The sequence below is a fragment of the Salvia hispanica genome, chromosome 3, assembly GCF_023119035.1.
Source record: "Salvia hispanica cultivar TCC Black 2014 chromosome 3, UniMelb_Shisp_WGS_1.0, whole genome shotgun sequence".
Taxonomy (NCBI): Eukaryota; Viridiplantae; Streptophyta; class Magnoliopsida; order Lamiales; family Lamiaceae; genus Salvia; species Salvia hispanica.
The window spans coordinates 33,549,828-33,566,854 of record NC_062967.1 but is presented as its reverse complement, the minus strand read 5'-3'; the positions used below and the strand labels follow the sequence as shown (position 1 = coordinate 33,566,854).

The 17,027-nt window shown below is 36.5% G+C and overlaps 2 protein-coding genes across 2 annotated transcripts; both read right to left on the bottom strand.

The window, feature by feature from the left end:
- Window positions 1–1,082: 1,082 nt before the first annotated feature.
- LOC125210720 (cucumber peeling cupredoxin-like) lies at window positions 1,083–1,884 on the bottom strand. The gene is made up of 2 exons (XM_048110299.1): window positions 1,641–1,884; window positions 1,083–1,558 (listed from the first exon to the last, which is right to left on the bottom strand). The coding sequence occupies exons 1-2, from the start codon at window positions 1,819–1,821 to the stop codon at window positions 1,113–1,115; spliced, it is 627 nt and encodes a 208-aa protein (XP_047966256.1). The 5' UTR covers window positions 1,822–1,884; the 3' UTR covers window positions 1,083–1,112.
- A 6,568-nt stretch (window positions 1,885–8,452) lies between these two features.
- Window positions 8,453–16,827, bottom strand: LOC125209916 (nuclear pore complex protein NUP98A-like). The gene is made up of 12 exons (XM_048109493.1): window positions 16,815–16,827; window positions 16,066–16,368; window positions 14,763–15,347; window positions 14,163–14,390; window positions 13,455–14,083; window positions 12,815–12,896; window positions 12,637–12,697; window positions 11,948–12,086; window positions 11,739–11,855; window positions 11,449–11,617; window positions 10,357–10,416; window positions 8,453–9,338 (listed from the first exon to the last, which is right to left on the bottom strand). The coding sequence occupies exons 1-12, from the start codon at window positions 16,825–16,827 to the stop codon at window positions 8,635–8,637; spliced, it is 3,090 nt and encodes a 1,029-aa protein (XP_047965450.1). The 3' UTR covers window positions 8,453–8,634.
- Window positions 16,828–17,027: the final 200 nt, after the last annotated feature.

Sequence of the window (17,027 nt, the reverse complement as noted above, 5' to 3'; positions counted from 1 at the left end):
CACGCAATAAATTAAATGGGTTGTGCATGGATTTTTAAGGGTACATTACGTACCGGTTTCTAGAATTTGGTCCCGATCAAGAAATTGACTATATCAAAATAGTATGACGTGCGCATTTGCCTCCAATATTTTTGGCATGCTAACTTATTTTATTAATATATTTGATATTTTTAAAAATTTGACTTAAACAAGAATGATCATTTTTTCTTTGAAAATATGACTCGTACTTTAGAATGTGACGGATCAAATAGTGAATATTTTTTAATGAACTGTGGTATTAAAAATGAAAAAAAAATATATACGTAAACACATATACAGAGGTATAATCAAATGATAACTAATAATATAATAACTAGTTTAACTAATCAACACATAATATTAAAAAATGTCAATACAATGACATGTGTATGTCAACACAAATATAGATTAATATTTATATATAAATGTCAATACAAAGACAAAGTATATCAATCTAAATCTATGTTAACATACTCATGTGACATTTTTAAGATAATATATTGATTAATTATTAAAATTATCAAATTAAACTGGTTATCGTCCTAACACAACCCCAATATACATAAATGTCTATCCACCTCTATTTATATTAACATAGCAATTACAAATGCAAAATGTGCTGTAAAGTTCAAATCAATTAACACTTCCTACTAAACATGACAATAAATTTAATGCATGCCAAAGTTAATGAATGCAAGACAAATTCACAAATTTTAATATAACGACACAAATTAACCAATGCGATTAATCATGTGTTGCAGTAGTTTATTGTATATATATGTATTCTCATATATCTTACATAAAAACCAACTCCATTCTCATATGATCTTCTCCCACTAGTGGAATTAACACAATTGCAAGACAAATATTCATGATTTAAAAAAGGAAAATTTGCTAGAAATATCAATGACAAATTAACAGTAGTATATAAACGACTTTATAGCTCTCAGAACAAAAAAATGATACAAAATGCAGCAAGATTGGTTCATAACCAATCAAGATGAATTGAATCCAATACACAATAGAGAATATAAAACATTCAAACAAAAAAAAAATTAGAGCAAGAAAAAATAGGAAAATGAAGATAAAAATGTTTAGAAAATGAAGGCTATGGCAGCAACAGCTATAACAAGCAAGAAGCTGGTGGTTAGAGAAACAGAGGCAGAATTAGGAGGTGGTGGTGGAATACGTCCAGACTGTCCAGTTGGCGGTGGCGCTCCCCCTGCCCTTGGGGTTTCAGCGTCGGGCGTCGGCGCACATGCATCCGGCTGAGGAGTAGCGGGCGAAGGAGTGGTCGGTGTGGCGGGGGGCGGAGTGGGACCACCGGTGGATGATGAGACTACTGTTATGGATAGTTTCTGTCCCGCTCCGCAGTGGCCGCCTATGCTGCAGATGTAGTAGCGCTCACCGGCCGTGTCAAGGGTGATATTGGCCGGTCCGGTGGTGATGATGTTGCCGATGGCATTGTCTTCACTGCAAGCATCGTACGAGGCTTTGGGCACTTGGACTACGTCGTGCTCATTAGTCATAAAGTTGAACACTATTGTCAAGTAAAAACAATCAGTATTATACATTAATGTAAATAAAGAACTGGAACAACTATATAAGTCTTGTGGACGTACCTAGGATATCACCAACCATGAATGTTTTGCCAGAAGCCCAATTGGAGTAAGAGACAGAAGTACTTGTGGGAATTCTCCATCCCATGTTATCTCCAACTATATGCACAGTTTGTGCAAAAGCAATGTTAGCAACTAGGCCAAACAGAGCACTATAAATCATAAAAATTGAGACTCTATCCATATTTTTATGTATTTCTTGTGTACTCAAACTTGAAATTCAAGAACAGCTTGTAGAAATATATGATGAGATGGTTATAGTGGTTTGCAAAATGTTTATTGAGAGAGGGGTATATATAGTTCAATAGTTTGGAAATAATCATGAAGTTGCATAGAGGGAATTGGCTGATATGTCCACTCTGGCTTGTAGAATAAATCGGACGTCTACTTGTGAATATTTGAACTTTCCACTATTGGAATATATCAACTAATTTTGTGCGTATGTGTCATGACTAAGTCCATTTAACTAATTTAGTTTAATAATATAAATGAGCTTGTTACTAGTGGATTACTTATTTTACTCAAGGGATGTGAATCGTCCGTACTCTAGTTGATATCAAGCTAATTTTGGTTTGCTCCACTCCGATCCGATCCGATTGATTTTTTTAGGCTTATTTGACTATGAAGCTTCAACCGTTTTAATTCAAGTCGTGGTTTATCGAATTTCTTCATTATGTTTTAATTATGGGAAGTTTCTAGCTAATAAGTGACAAGACTATACGTGTAAATAAGTAAATTGAAGTAGAATTGAGTCAAAGAAGGCTCAGTTTTCATTTCTCTCATTCCCATTCAGGCTAACTGTTAGAGTTTGTATACTAGAAATCACGTTTTGAGTGATTGAATACTGTAAAACTCTTATTTTATTTTTCAAGGAATAAAACAGATTATTTTTGTCATAATGTTGTTATGTTTTACATTTAATGGATGTTAATTGCATGTTTAAATGTATAAGTTAACTTAACAAAGTTTAAGTCTTTGTTTTAGTTGACCGGTTGTGGGCGACGTCTACTTTAAGGTAACAGGGTCAGTTCTAAACAAAGAAAAAGAAGAATTTCATGATCTAGATGGAATTAGACTATCCATCGTGAAAGGTTGCAATGTCAGTCCGCATATTTCTAAGCCTTACTGAAATAAGATGTCATTGGTGTGGTAAAGCACTGAACGGATCTAACAGTTGGAGTTTGATCCCTCTATGAATAATAAATAAGCGTTTCATGCTAAGTCCACTCTTGGAATTAATAAGAAATTAATTAATTAAGTCCATAGCAGACATTAATTGATTAATGGACATTTTATCTTAAGCGCGGGAAACGAAAGTTAAAATGAAAACTCGGATTACTTCTATAGTGGCTGCTTGTAATATTCCAATTAAAGCTTATATTAAATAGTGGGTTCAATTTAATTAGTAAAAAGTAAATTGGATGAGCACATATCCAAAATCTTCCATAAATCCCTGTGTGGGCCCAAAAGGAACTTAATATAAATAGGAGAATAAAGGAGACATAAAACACAATTTTTATTACTCAAAATTTCGTCCCCCTCTATAGAGAGGAGTTCGAATTTCTCTCCTCTTAGGAGTAGGATTTCTTCTGTTTTCTTTATTTAAGTCCTAGTATTACGGTGAGATCAGTCCACACTGATATTGGAATACAGTTCGGGAACCAGAGAGAAGATCTGTGGTATAGTATTCAAAGCGTCACGTGGATAAGTCGCTAGCCATCATCAATTCTGTGGAGAATTAATAAAGTATTATTTCTGCTCCGTAGAAAAGCATGTTTTAGGTTTATATATACTTAAAGCATGATTAATTCAAGTTATGAGCATGATACATGTGAGAATTACGCGAATAGATTTTGTCTAAATAATCTGCTAAATAGATCTGATTATTATGTGATTTATTTGTTCGATTAATTGTTAAATTATGAAAATAGTAGCGCGCTTCCGCTGCCAGTTCCTTCACTAACTATACGCGTTTTGCAAATTTGATGATTTTTATGAATCCATTTTTATAGAGTATATTTTTTTAATGAACAAAAAAATAATAAAATCTAAGAAAATTTTGTATACAGAAAAATCTTAAAACTCTGAATCACTCTTGAGTGTTCGTATAACATTAATAAAAAAACTCTGAGTATAAGGTTATCTCCAGTTATATACCAAATCTAATTTTTGTGTTAAAAACTTCTTAAATCATACTACAAATTCAAACCTATTTTTGTGTTATTCTTAAAAAAACAACATTAAATTTGGATATGTATTATAGCTACGGTAAAAATTTATTATAGCTACGGTAAAAATTTATGAGACATGAAGGGTTAATGTAGAAAGAAACAGTTACAAGTGTACGGATTGACAAGTCCATTTGATTTTACATCTATATTACTTGACTTTATTACAATAATATTTGAATAAGTTGTACTTCAATTATGGTTGTTAGCACCATTTAATCAACGTAATTTGGAATATGACATTTCTTTCACTGTTTCACATATATAAATCGGTCACACACTTATAGAACAAAAAAATAGGGCTACAAAAATCAAATAACAAGCTACATTTTCATAGCAAGCACAAATGAATATATTGGCATGTTAGTGTTAGGATTTCTTGTATTCATCTAATGAGCGCAGCGGAAATTTGCATACAAGAATAACATATCTAGATTCATAATTATATTGCAAGTTGAGCATGTAAAACACAACGGAACTAAATCTTACTTGTTGTGTTGTTTTCTTCTGCGATTGAATCCTGCAAGTTGAATCCACTACTATCGAGGTCCACGTGCAATCCAATCCGATGCAGGAACTATCCCGGTACAATTGCTCCGTAGAAGAATGCTAGGAATTCTCTCTACAGAGCTTTACGTATTTTCTCTCTAATGTTTCCTATTTCTCATCTTCTACTATGAATAATAAATAACCATTATATAGATGAAGAGTCGCTAGGGTTTCATGATTGTTGGGCTTATGGACTAATATAATTATAGCCCAACTATAATTAATTAATCCATATTAATCTAATTCTAGCCCATTTCCTTTCAGTTAGTGGGTCCAAATGTTCTGCGTCGGGAAGAAGTTAAAGATATTTGAGACTTTCGAAGAGCATTCGCAGTGGTGCTCAAAACGGCGTTCGTCCATCCGTGCCAGCGGCAAGAACGACCTCGCCCGGCGCTGCAGCTCGTCCGTCCGTGCCAGCGGCACCGCGCTGCTTTTAGCTAAGAGCATGTCCGTGCCGCTGAGCAGCCCTATGTGGCGTCTTCTTATTGGCCAACGGCATAGCCGTTGGCAAATTCGATTTTTTTAAAAAAAATCAAAATCTATTTTAAAAAATGTTTTTAAATAAAAAAAAATATTTTCCCACTTCCCAAAAATTATATCCATTTTCTACCCACTTTTAATTTATTTTTCAATTTTTTCCCCCAAAATTCACATTTTCATCTATAAATACTCTCACTTCAACACAAAAAAATCACATTCTCATCTATTCTATCATCTACATTCTCTAATCTTTTTTCTCATATTCTCTCATCTAAATTCCCACCACACTACACAATGTCCGGCTCCGGCGATCACCTCTGTGGCAATCGCGGTTGGAACCACGATTGGTTCGACTTTGACTCATTCCCTAGTCCGGAAACGCAATTTACGGCCCCTCCTCAAACCCAAGGTTCGCAAGCTCCGGGTGGCTACCGTCCTTACCCGGTGCATGACCAAAACGCCTCCGGGTTCGGGTGGGCACCCGAACCCGGATCGGGAGGGAGCAGCAGCTCTACTCTACTCCTACTTCTATTCCTACTCCTACTCCTCCTGTTCGTGGCACCCGCACACCGTACACTCCGGGTGAGATGATGGCGATGTTCAAAGCCTACTTGGCAGTCTCCGAAGATCCGGAAGTTGGCACGAACCAAACCGGAGAAACGTATTGGTGGTGCATCACTCGTCTTTACAATGAAACCCGGTCGGGGGGAACCATCTATCGCAATGATAGTATGGTGCGCAATTGCATGTTCAGATGCAACGAAGCAATCGGTAAGTTCCAGGGGTATTACCTCCAGGAAGAGCGGTCAGCGGGGAGCGGCACGAGCGAGCTCGATATCATCACTGCCGCCTTGGCGACCTACCAACGCATGGAGTTCAAAGCGTTCAAGTACCTCGATTGTTGGCAGGAGGGGCGCCTACATCCGAAGTATAGGGCCGGCATAGTAGCATCCTCCTCCAGCTCCTCCAGCAAACGGTCGAGGTCGGTAGCCCTATCCGACGGCGCCTCCGATGATGTGGCTACCCAACTTGCCGGAACTAACTTGGGTAGTCCCGACGCCGGCCCGAGCAGTTCCCGCCGGCCGCAAGGAATGAAGAAGGCGACGACCACCCGCCGCCGCGCCTCGACTCCATTCGCCCCCGCTCCCTTTGTGCCTCCTCCACCCCCGAACAACACGTTGTGGACCCTCTTGGGTCAACTCTATTTGAACGATACGTCTAAGATGACTCCGGACCAACTTGCAACACATGAGCAAATGATTCGGGGTCTCAAGAGGCAATTGGGGATAGAAGACTAGTCTTCCACGTGTGTAATTTTTAATTTGTAGGATTTTAATTATGTATATTTTTATTTTCTAGTATTTTAATTATGTATTTTTATTTTTTAAGATTTTAATTATGTAATTTTTATTTTTTAGGATTTCAATTATATAATTTTTAATTTTTAATGCAATTTAATATTGTGGAAATATTTTTATTTAAATTGAATTATAGAATGGTGGGACCCTTAAGCTTGTCCTTAGCTAAGAACATGGATATCGGTGTTGTGCTCTTAGTTAAGGACAAGGAATAAAAGTGGGTTCGGGCACGGATGGGGATGCTCTAATGTTGGACTAAAATCAACAAAGCCAAGCGCATTTAGCATATCGCCTTAATTTGTTTTCGTTTAATTTTGATAATCTGAGAAGAATAAATTTTCGATTTTTTGTAATAATATTAATTAGGATTCATTGTGTTATATAATAATGAGATGTGAACAAGTAAAAACTCTAAATATTGTACAAACTCAAAATTATGATCTGGACCATTAAAAAATAGAGGGAACATCTTTTTTGGTCCATGAACTTTGCCAAAGTATCATTTTAGGTCCGTGAACTTTGAAAATATCATTTCAGGTTCATCAACTATGGGTTAATATCATTTCAAGTACTTTTTTACTATTTCCAAGTTTTTTTGGACAAAAATACCCTTGATACCTTAAAGGGTATATATTTTTAATAAATTTATCCTATACTCATATTTTTTATAAATATCTTTACTATATATTTTTGATGAATTTTCTAAATATAATTTGACCTTCAATATTATCACTTAATTTTGTGACATGCAAGAATAGATCCTTATTTAATACTCCATTTTATTATTAAAGAAAAGTTCTTTATTCAATTTTAAAATTCTTTAATATAAAAAATTGAAGAAAAACAATTTTACTTGCATGTCACATAATTAAGTGATAATATTGAAGGTCAAATTATATTTAAAAAATTTGTCAAAAATATATTGTAAAGATATTTATTAAAAAAATGAGTATATGATAAGTTTATTAAAAATATATATCCTTTAAGTTATCGAGGGTATTTTCGTCCTATAAAACTTGGAAGTAGTAAAAAAGTACTTCAAATGATATTAACCCATAGTTGATAGACCTGAAATGATATTTTCAAAGTTCACAGACCTAAAATGATACTTTGGCAAAGTTCGTAGACTAAAAAAGATTTTCCCTCTAAAAAATATCAACAGATCAAAAAAAAAGCATCAACAAGAAAATGTCAACAGAATTTCAACGGTAGTCAACGATTGATGCTGTGTTGATATTGTGTTGATACCGTGTTGACATGATGAAGTTGATATTGTATTGAAACTGCATTAAAGTTGTGTTGATAAGTTTTGAGTTTGTACAATATATAAGTTTGAATTTTATCACTACCCTAATAATAATTTTTTATTACTATGATATAGTACAAAAGTCCATGGAAATTAGATTAATATTGCATCTTTATCACTAGCATTAATAAAAAAGAAGGAATTTCGAGTCAATGAAAGCCTTTTTATTTGTGCATTGACAATCAATTATGAGACTTTTCTAGCACATTTATTACGCACAAGACTTTGCTTATAAGAACGAAGAATTAAACCGAATTAAGCCTTTGTATTGGGCTGATTGTTTGTAAGTCGTGAAGACCCAGTTTTCTCTCATTCCCAATTACAAATAATTTTAGAATCTAAAAATAAAAATAGACCCATATATTTTCTGGGTACATAAAAATGGTGTGGTGATTTTGAGTTATAAGTAATTTCTCAAATTGATTTGAAAGACAAATCTTGTTAGTTCTAAAATGACCAGTCTTAGCAACAATGCAATATCTCGTTAGTCAGTTTGTTTAAAAAAGCGAGAAGCATAAAAATTTACACTAGTAAATAGATCATGAAGAATACATTCGTTTAAGTCATTGTAGTATAGTGGTAAGTATTCCCGCATGTAAGAAAGATAGAGGGAATAAAATTGAGATAAATGTGTTTCTATTTTAAGTAAGGAGTTATCTTGGTTTAGAAAAACTAAAAAAGGAAAATGGATCAGAGAGTACAAGATACTCCATTCATATGTGTGTAATGTAACACTGTTATTTAACTTTATGAAATTTAGATCAGTTTTCATACTTTTTTCCATATTCTCCTCACATCCATACATATATATGTATATCTGGAGTCTTTTAAGTGGCCAAATGCAAGTAAGGTTATCTTCACATCAAGGTGTTGTAGTCATAGCAGCCATGGTAGTGTTCATAAACTTGTTGTATATCTCAGATACAGTTGACATGGGAAAGAGTGTCTTATAATTCTCTCTCCAAAAATGGTAGAAACTAAACAACGAAGAACCAAAGGTTTAACTGAAACATTACCAGTAATACTTAATAACATACTACCAGCATTTTCACAAACAAAGCAAACATACTCATTCATCAACTAAAACAATTAAGCACGTTTTCATAACTTTCATCTTCGTCATCGCCAAGCTTATATGCGCTGAAATGGTTGACTCTGAACTTCCATTCTCCTTTCACTGGATCATAAGAAACAAACTCAGCACCTTGATCCTCAGCTTTTCTTTTCAGCATCTCTTTGTACTTGCCAATTCTTGGCCCCTCCACATATTGCTGACCTGTCTTCTTATCGAAGCATTTTATGTTCAGGAGTGTAACCTCAGCAGGCTTGTTCAGACCTTGTCCAACGGGAGGTTTCTTGCTCTCATCCATGTAAACTATCACCTCACGATTGTTGAATTGGATCAGAGACTCGAGATCTAGCCTCCGCACATCAGTTTCCCCAAAGAACTTGATGCTACCATATTCATGCCTTCCCACTACAAAATCCTTCACATGGCGACAATAGCCTGGCTCAGCCCTTTCCTTTGCAGCCAACTCCTGGATCCGTGGCTCGGTATAATAGTCAGAGTGGCGGAGCTTTGGCATCAGCGCCTCAATTCCAGCTCCATGCTCATAAACTATAGCAGCTTCACCAGCTCGATGCCCTGTAAGAGCTGTGTACGAGTCACCTTTCTCTGTGGAAAGACCATCATGGACACCATTAGCTTTCTGGTTCCCTTTTACAGGATCAGCTTGTTCTTTAGCCAGACCATTTTCCACCAAATCTTCTCTTGGGGAAGCTGAATTACAAACAAGTAATCAGATTCACACATTTTTCATTAAAAGAGAAATGTTAAGTGCATAATGTTACATAAAATAAGAGATCATAACTACAAAAATAATATGAAGATTCTTTTGTGAAATTAGCCAAGGTAGTGGAACTGACTCATGATTTCTCTCATATGTTTGCCAATTTTAGCAACTCATGATGAATCTAGAATAAAGGATTCTGATACGGAGTAATAGGCGGGTATATCATATCATCATATGCATTCGCTAATATCTCAAAATACGAAGCATATCGCACAATTGGCATGATAACAATGGAAAAAAAAAACAGATAGGAAATAAATAAGACTAAAAAAGTGCAACTTGAATATAACTTAACTAAACTTAAATGCTGAACCCTCCAAAAGTAGGGAGTAAAGCCTTATTTATAAGACTAAAAAACTGCAACTTGAATATACTCTGAAGGATAAATACTAAATATCCTAAACCAAATCAAACTCTAAGATTTGAACTCATCTCTAACAACTAAACAAAATAATATACTACAATAACTAACAATATTCAAAGATGCATATCTGCATCAGATTCTGGCAGCACAAATGAGAGTTTAAACATTCTACTTCATAACTAAATTGATGCTGTCAAGAATATACTTTAGCACTAATAGACATGCATGCCCAAATCATAGTTAAGTTCCTCCTACTCGGTCTAGTACACAAATTACATATATATGCTGTTGAGTTGGGGAAGTATAAGATTCAAAACAATTAGGTCATTAACATTTAAGTACCCTTATTAAATGATGCACAACACCATAACCCAATGAGCAACCACAACAATTGAACGATTTTATCTTTTTTAATATAAAAGAAAAGGCATACAACTACTAGATTTAACTTTCAAAGAAGATAAAACAGTGAAGACAAACACAGAATAAAACCTGCTTTAAGAACCAGGAGAAATGTTATGTAATGAAAATCTGAAGTACATGATATTAGCAAAATCTCAATGGAAAAAGAGCATAATTACCATCTTTGTCCTTGTTCCTGTTCCCATTTATGGAATTGTAGCCATCATGATGAAGCTCACCTGTTCATTACCAATGAAGATTGGAGATGAAGATAACTATAAAAGTGAACAGATAAACACACTTACAGCCACAAGTCCGGTTAAGCCATCAAGCATGAGGTATGCCAGATCCAAGAGAAAACAATTCATGTAGGGAGGAAAAGATAAAGAGGGGATAATATATTAAACAGTATCGCAGGCACAATCTCAATATCCAACTCAACAATGTTATTAGTAAAGCAACAATGAAATGTATGTCTCCAATAACAGTATTCTGATATGGGATTCAAACCCCATTAATGACAGTCTCAGCAGTCCTTGAGATGGGAATAGATTTACTTGGAATTTTAAATAACCCTCTACGTGAGCTCTGATGAACCATCAATCCATCAATCATCTCCACATATGATACTGATTCTAAAGAATCACACCAACAGCACAATATTTACTATTGGCATACCAACGTCCTCATGTATGGTTATACTACATTACGGTAATCATTGCTCGCAAATTTTAGGTCGGGTGGAAGGAACAACAAAGCTCAAACAAGAATGTTGTCTTTCAATAATAAATGAATCCTCCCACCGCTCCAGTAAAAGGGTTGCCAACATGATAGGGGGCATACAAGACATTACATAATCAAGATCATCATTGACAAATTAACATGTTTCTGAACTTCATGAAATAACATGGAGTACATCAGGCCCTTTATAACCACAGGATCTTTCACAAATGTCAGAAATCAGAAATGGATTATCAAAGTAATTAAAAATAAAAGCACTTTGTGCAAGAAAGTTTCTTTTGAATTCATACGTAGATCATAATCAAACACTCAAGTGAAAAGATTTGTTCTATATGTACCAAAACATACAGACATGCATAGAGGACAATGCAAGCTCAAAGAAGAACAAGAAATTATGCCAAGGTACTTTAACTAAAATGTTCCCACTCATCATATCAAAACATCTACTTGTACAGTTACCTAGAAATCAAGCATAATCACATGATTACCAAACAATACAGCAATAAGTTAAAGAAGATATTGGAATATACCATTTTCACGCATGGGAGTGCCAGTGGTCTTTGTTTTCTCCGCACTGGATCTAGAATGCCACTGTTCCAGTGGACGAATCACTAGAGCTCTTGGATTTTCCCTTGGCACAAACAGAGCATCTGCTTTTGGCGTGCTTGCTGTTTCTTCATCATCATTAAAGAAAGGCACCTGGAAGGATTTGAAAATAGAAGGAAATCATCTATTAGAAAGCCAATTACCTTACGCTGCATCAAAACAGATCAGATAACATATTTGATGCATGTTGAGTTTCATTTAGGAGTAATCTTACCTTTGGGCCATTGGATTTAGGGTGATATTTCCTAACTGGAAGCTTTACACGCCTTTGGGAGAGGTGTCGAGATGTTAAAAGAGATGATATTCTTACAGGAACTGGTTTTTCAACAACCTGTTAGTAAAAAAAGATGTATTCACACAAATGTGCCCCAAGACATCATGCAAGCTCCGTAATCCGCTCAAGTTCTATGAAATAATACTTACTGGCAGGCTAGAAATACCATACTGAACAGAAGGGGAAATCCCTGCGCGACCAATTGACACCTGAGGCACTGTAGGTAAAGTTCCAAAGGGATTTGTAATAGGAGCTGCTTGTGCAGCAACTGTGGTTTGTGTGCCTGGCCTGTAAAATGGAAGCAAAGCAAGTCATATCACAGTACAAGAGGGAGGAGATTAAGGTCTGGCCACACTGAAGCTGGTTTTACAGTAATTTATATGACACAAAAACCCTCCAATACAATTTCAAGCTCATCATACGATCAAAGAGAAATCCATAATGGCTTCAAAGTCAACAAAATTTAGAAGTAAGATGGGAAGGGCCGAGGGATAGAGCTAGGTCATGAGACATAAGATAGTCAGTCCACTGACATGATTGACCATAAAAACAACCAGAACTTAGGCGCCATTCTAAATAACTGAACCTAATTGTAGACAGACTGGCATGTTAGATAAGTAATAGGCCATAATGGCTCAGCAAATAAAATGCAACTTCAACCAGATTCACCCTTCAACAAACCCCTCCGCAACAACTAAAAGAAAGAGCAAGAGCACGTCCGGTGAATAAATGAGCTACCCAAACTAATCAAAAAAGAGAGATCAATCACGCAATGAGTATGCATCCAATATTACTAGTTTTCGTGACTAGTGTATCAGATAAGAAAAAAGTGACATACGCTTGTCCAAAAGAAGTATTGCTGAACATGCCAGGGGTGCCAGTAAAGCCACTTGGAGCAGCTGCATAGACAGGATCATTAAAATAATAAGATGCTACATTGCCAAGGCTACACAGAGAGAGAGAGCACTTGCAAGTGACATTATCAGGCCAAACTGAAAATTCACAACAATGATTACCTGGTTGTGACTGGCCAAAATTGCTGAAGTTGAAGCTCCCAGGAGCCGGCTGCCCCGATTGAAATGGAGTAGAAAGAGAAGGCTTCAAAGAAATGAAAGGAAGAGTATATCAGAAATGACGGGGAGAGAGAGAGAGAGAGAAAGAGAAGCAACAGAGAGACCAGACCAAATAAATTTCTGGATATCAATAAAAATAATCTCTGACACAAAATGGCAACAAAAAATCTCTATCATTCTCATTTAGCAGATGTTTATTTTTTTAGTAGCTACGATTCAGATTGACGTGGAACACACAATTCATACATGGCAAAGGAATACCTTTCAATTTATGGATTCTCACGTCTCCATATGCTTACATAGAAAATTTTATTAAATGTCCATACCGAACTCCTACAATTCAACTGAATATCTAAATATTTTATGTAGTTAATTCATTTCCTTCGACAAAGAGATCCCAAGCTTTGCACATATACATGTGCACAAAGAGAGACACTTAAATTGCTTTTTGACAAAGCATATGGCTTTATGAGATCAGCTATCATCCTGTTCATTTTGAGTTCACTATTTAAAAGCATTGGCTAAGTTTGCTTAAAATATATAACAACAAACAAGACAAGAAGAGAAGTCATAAAGAACTTACAGTTGTTTGACCAAATCCCAAGGCGCCGCCAGTGCTGCTTGGAAGTGATGAACTGCTGGAAAACAGATTTCCACTAAAACCCGTAGAGGGTGTAGAAAAAAGATTTGACTGTCCAAAAGTTGATGTTTGACCAAATGCAGATGTTTGTCCAAAAGGTGAACTGCTCTGTCCAAGTGTAGGCGTCGTTGACTGGAATAATGGGGAAGACTGAGTGTTACCAAACCCCAAGCTGGTACCAAATGTAGTTCCAGTCCCCTGTGACGATGAAGACCCAAAAATAGATGGTGATCCGAAAGGAGATGGGCTTGAAGAGTTAAAAAGAGAAGGAGAGGTATTGGCTCCAAATGGTTGAGGTGCAGCACCAAATAAGGAGGTTGTTGTTGATGATGTGGAGCCAAAAGGGCTAGCTGTATTTGCTGTAGGAAAAGGTGAAGAACTAAAGGCAGAACCAGTTGAAGGTGCAAAGCCTGAATTGTTAAACGCTGGTGTTTTTGGAGCGAATAGATTGGAAGGTGTTGAAGATGAAAAGGGATTTGCGGATGACTGCCCGAATGAAGGAGTGGGTGTGGCTGAAAATGGACTAACAAAGCCAGAAGCAGCAGTAGCCTGACCGACAGGAGCTGGGCCTCCTGATTTTTTAACAGAAAACAAAACGTTCAGCTGGATAATAAATTCTTTTCAGGCAAGAATCATAAATTAGAAGAGCACCTTTATCTCCTAACTGGTAGTCCTCCCATCTAAGTTCTTCATGGCTTTTATCTTTATAGACCGGCATGGCTGAGATAGATTCTAGCTTTCCAGCAGGCTGTGTACCTGTGGCGCCATCTGTCTCGGATGTTGCTGAGTATGGAGTTACTCTACTCCCACCCCGTTGCCCTCCAAAAGCAGTCTGGCCAAATCCTGAGTTACCAAATGCAGGCGTTGTAGTCTGAGCTCCTGTAACAAATTATTCAAGCAAATAGTCAAAGCAGCAGTTGCAGACATTGTTTTGACCTGCCCTACTTGATATTGTTCCCATACAAGTAGCAAAAATTTAGGACTTTTTGCTACGGAAAATGAACATACTAAGTTCAGTCAGTTGCATGTATGGAAAGCAAGTGCAAGTCCCTTACACTGGCTTAAATGGAATTGATCGCCACAGAAACTAATATAACCAGTATATGGCATGTAATTCTCAAATTTATTCATTAAAATATGTTTTTTGCTGCTCAACCAAAACAAGGTAAGACAATCTGCTCAGTGTAAAGATACATTCATGAATACGACTTGACTTTAGAATGATACATCAGTCGTGGAAAGCAAGCTTACCAAACGAAGTACTTTGAGCTCCAAAGGATGATGTTGCACCAAATGGACTACTTCCAAATGCAGAAGTTGATTGTCCAAATGCGGATGTTGATTGGCCAAATGCAGGACTTGATCCGAAGTTAAACGACGGAGTACTTGAAGCACCAAATGCGGAAGAGGTTGTGGCACCAAACGCCGGACTGCTTGTTGCACCAAAAGCAGGAGCAGCTGTGGCACCAAAAGCTGGCGTGCTAGAAGCCCCAAATGCTGGAGTGGAAGAAGCACCAAATGCTGGAGTGCTTGATCCAAAAGGAGAACTTGACACACCAAAGCCACCACTTGTGCTGCCAAATGTTGGGCTTGCAGTTGAACCAAAGGCAGGGGTGCTGGTTGCACCAAAAGCTGGAGTGCTGGGTGCCCCAAATGCAGGACTACTTGACGCACCAAAGGCAGGTTGACTAGGAGCACCAAAAGGTGTAGATGAGCCAAATAAATTGCTCCCGGAGGCAGGCTGTGATTGCTGAAATGAACCTCCAAAGGGACTTGATTGAGTAGTATTAGATCCAAAACCACCAAATGTGGGCTTCTGTCCAAATACAGAGGACCCTATAATTCAAAAAAAATTGACTCAACACAAAAATGTTTGAAGAATAATAAAGGAATTAAAAGATGATGATTATTCATGAAACATGTCTGATAAGTGAAACTTTAGTGGATTTAAGGATAAATAAGTACATGCTTTTGGTTTTATATCATGAACTTCATCAGCTAAAAATATTATTCGTTTAAGTTTTCCATTTGTTGAAATTGTCTTGAACTTCAGAACTCCACCAGTGAACCACATAATGAATTTTAAGGTCAATATGCTTTATATTGTTTGAGAACATGATAGCAGTTATGAAGAATGAAGAAATTAACTGAGTAAAAGTATCATTACTTTAAAGTTTAATGTTGATAAAAAGAGGGAGAAGGAGAAAAAATGAAGTGTTTAAAATGGAGGGCCAAAATTCTCTAAAGAAGACAAATATTAGTACATTTTAGGGTTAGTCTTAAGGACATCTAAGCCCTTTATATGAAAGAGAAAAACATCCTAAATTTTTTGCCTCGCTCCGTTCTCACAAAACCATCATATGAGAAGGCAATATGCTGGATTTTCTGATTTTGAAACGCATATGTATACGCACAATTCTAAAACCAGGGTGTATAGACAGAAACATAGTATAATACAAAAAATTAAATGCAAAAACACTTGCTTCAAGCGAATTACGGATACTGCGCCAACCATATTTTACACCTAGTTCATTTCATCATTACAACTACTCACCCCCAAATGCTGAAGATGTGTTTCCAAATGCAGAACCTGTGGAAGCTCCAAAGGTTGGGGTTGCACTTCCAAAAGCAGGTGATGATGATGCACCAAAAACAGAAGTGGATCCAAAAGGAGAAGAAGATGGGGCACCAAAAACACCAGTAGACATGCCGCCGAAAATAGAACCCCCTGTCTGTGAGCCAAAAGGGCTGGTATTTCCACCAAAAGGTTTAGGGGCAAAAGGGTTGTTAGTAGCGCTACTAGTTTGCCCAAAAACAGGTTGAGACCCGAATGGGCTACTAGACGACTGCCCAAAAGCTGCAAAAGAACAAGGAGAAGTCAGGATGTAAAAGCATAAGCAAGAACATACTGTATAAAAGATCTTCAAATACAAAATGAAACATTTGATCTCACATATGACTTCATAAGTAATACTTTTGAGGGCTCGGGAACACAAATAGATCACATTGAACAGTTAAATGATGGCATGGTAGTTCATAAAGAAGTTAGTACAAAGGTTTAGTGCAGGCCTTACACAGATGACAAGTTGGAGAATGGCTCACTAGATTTAATGTACAGACTCTAAAGGATATAAGTCCTTAGCAAATGTAGATCCTTATCGTAAGTGTTCCTCAAAAATTTCCCTCAAAACAAGACTCTTGGCTACATGTCTTTATCATTCTCCCTGACCTAAACATCCGCTCCTTATTCATCATATAAATGAAGAGAATAGGAAGCCCTAAGCAGCAAAATAAATTCATTACCATCCGCAATCATGCAAATAACCAATACATTATCATTACCTAACCAATACTCGACAAACTCACGTTAGGAATTTGTTGTTGTTGATATATGGATTCAAAGGTGTAAAGAGGAGACAGACAGACTTCTTAAGCAGAGTTAGATACGAGAGTAGAATAACCAATGTGGCAATACAAAATAATCAAATACAAGAGTGAGTAAGTTAGGGGATAAAG

Bases quoted from the DNA above. Each gene is read 5' to 3' on its own strand.
- LOC125209916 (XM_048109493.1), bottom strand. The intron at 12,897-13,454 runs GTAAGTTCTTTA...ATTTCTTTGAAG, and splicing joins TGGGATTTGGTCAAACAACT to CCTTCTCTTTCTACTCCATT. The intron at 11,618-11,738 runs GTAAGATTACTC...AAATCCTTCCAG, and splicing joins CTAAATCCAATGGCCCAAAG to GTGCCTTTCTTTAATGATGA.
- LOC125210720 (XM_048110299.1), bottom strand. From the start codon at position 1,821: ATGGATAGAGTCTCAATTTTTATGATTTATAGTGCTCTGTTTGGCCTA. The intron at 1,559-1,640 runs GTACGTCCACAA...ACTTGACAATAG, and splicing joins CATGGTTGGTGATATCCTAG to TGTTCAACTTTATGACTAAT.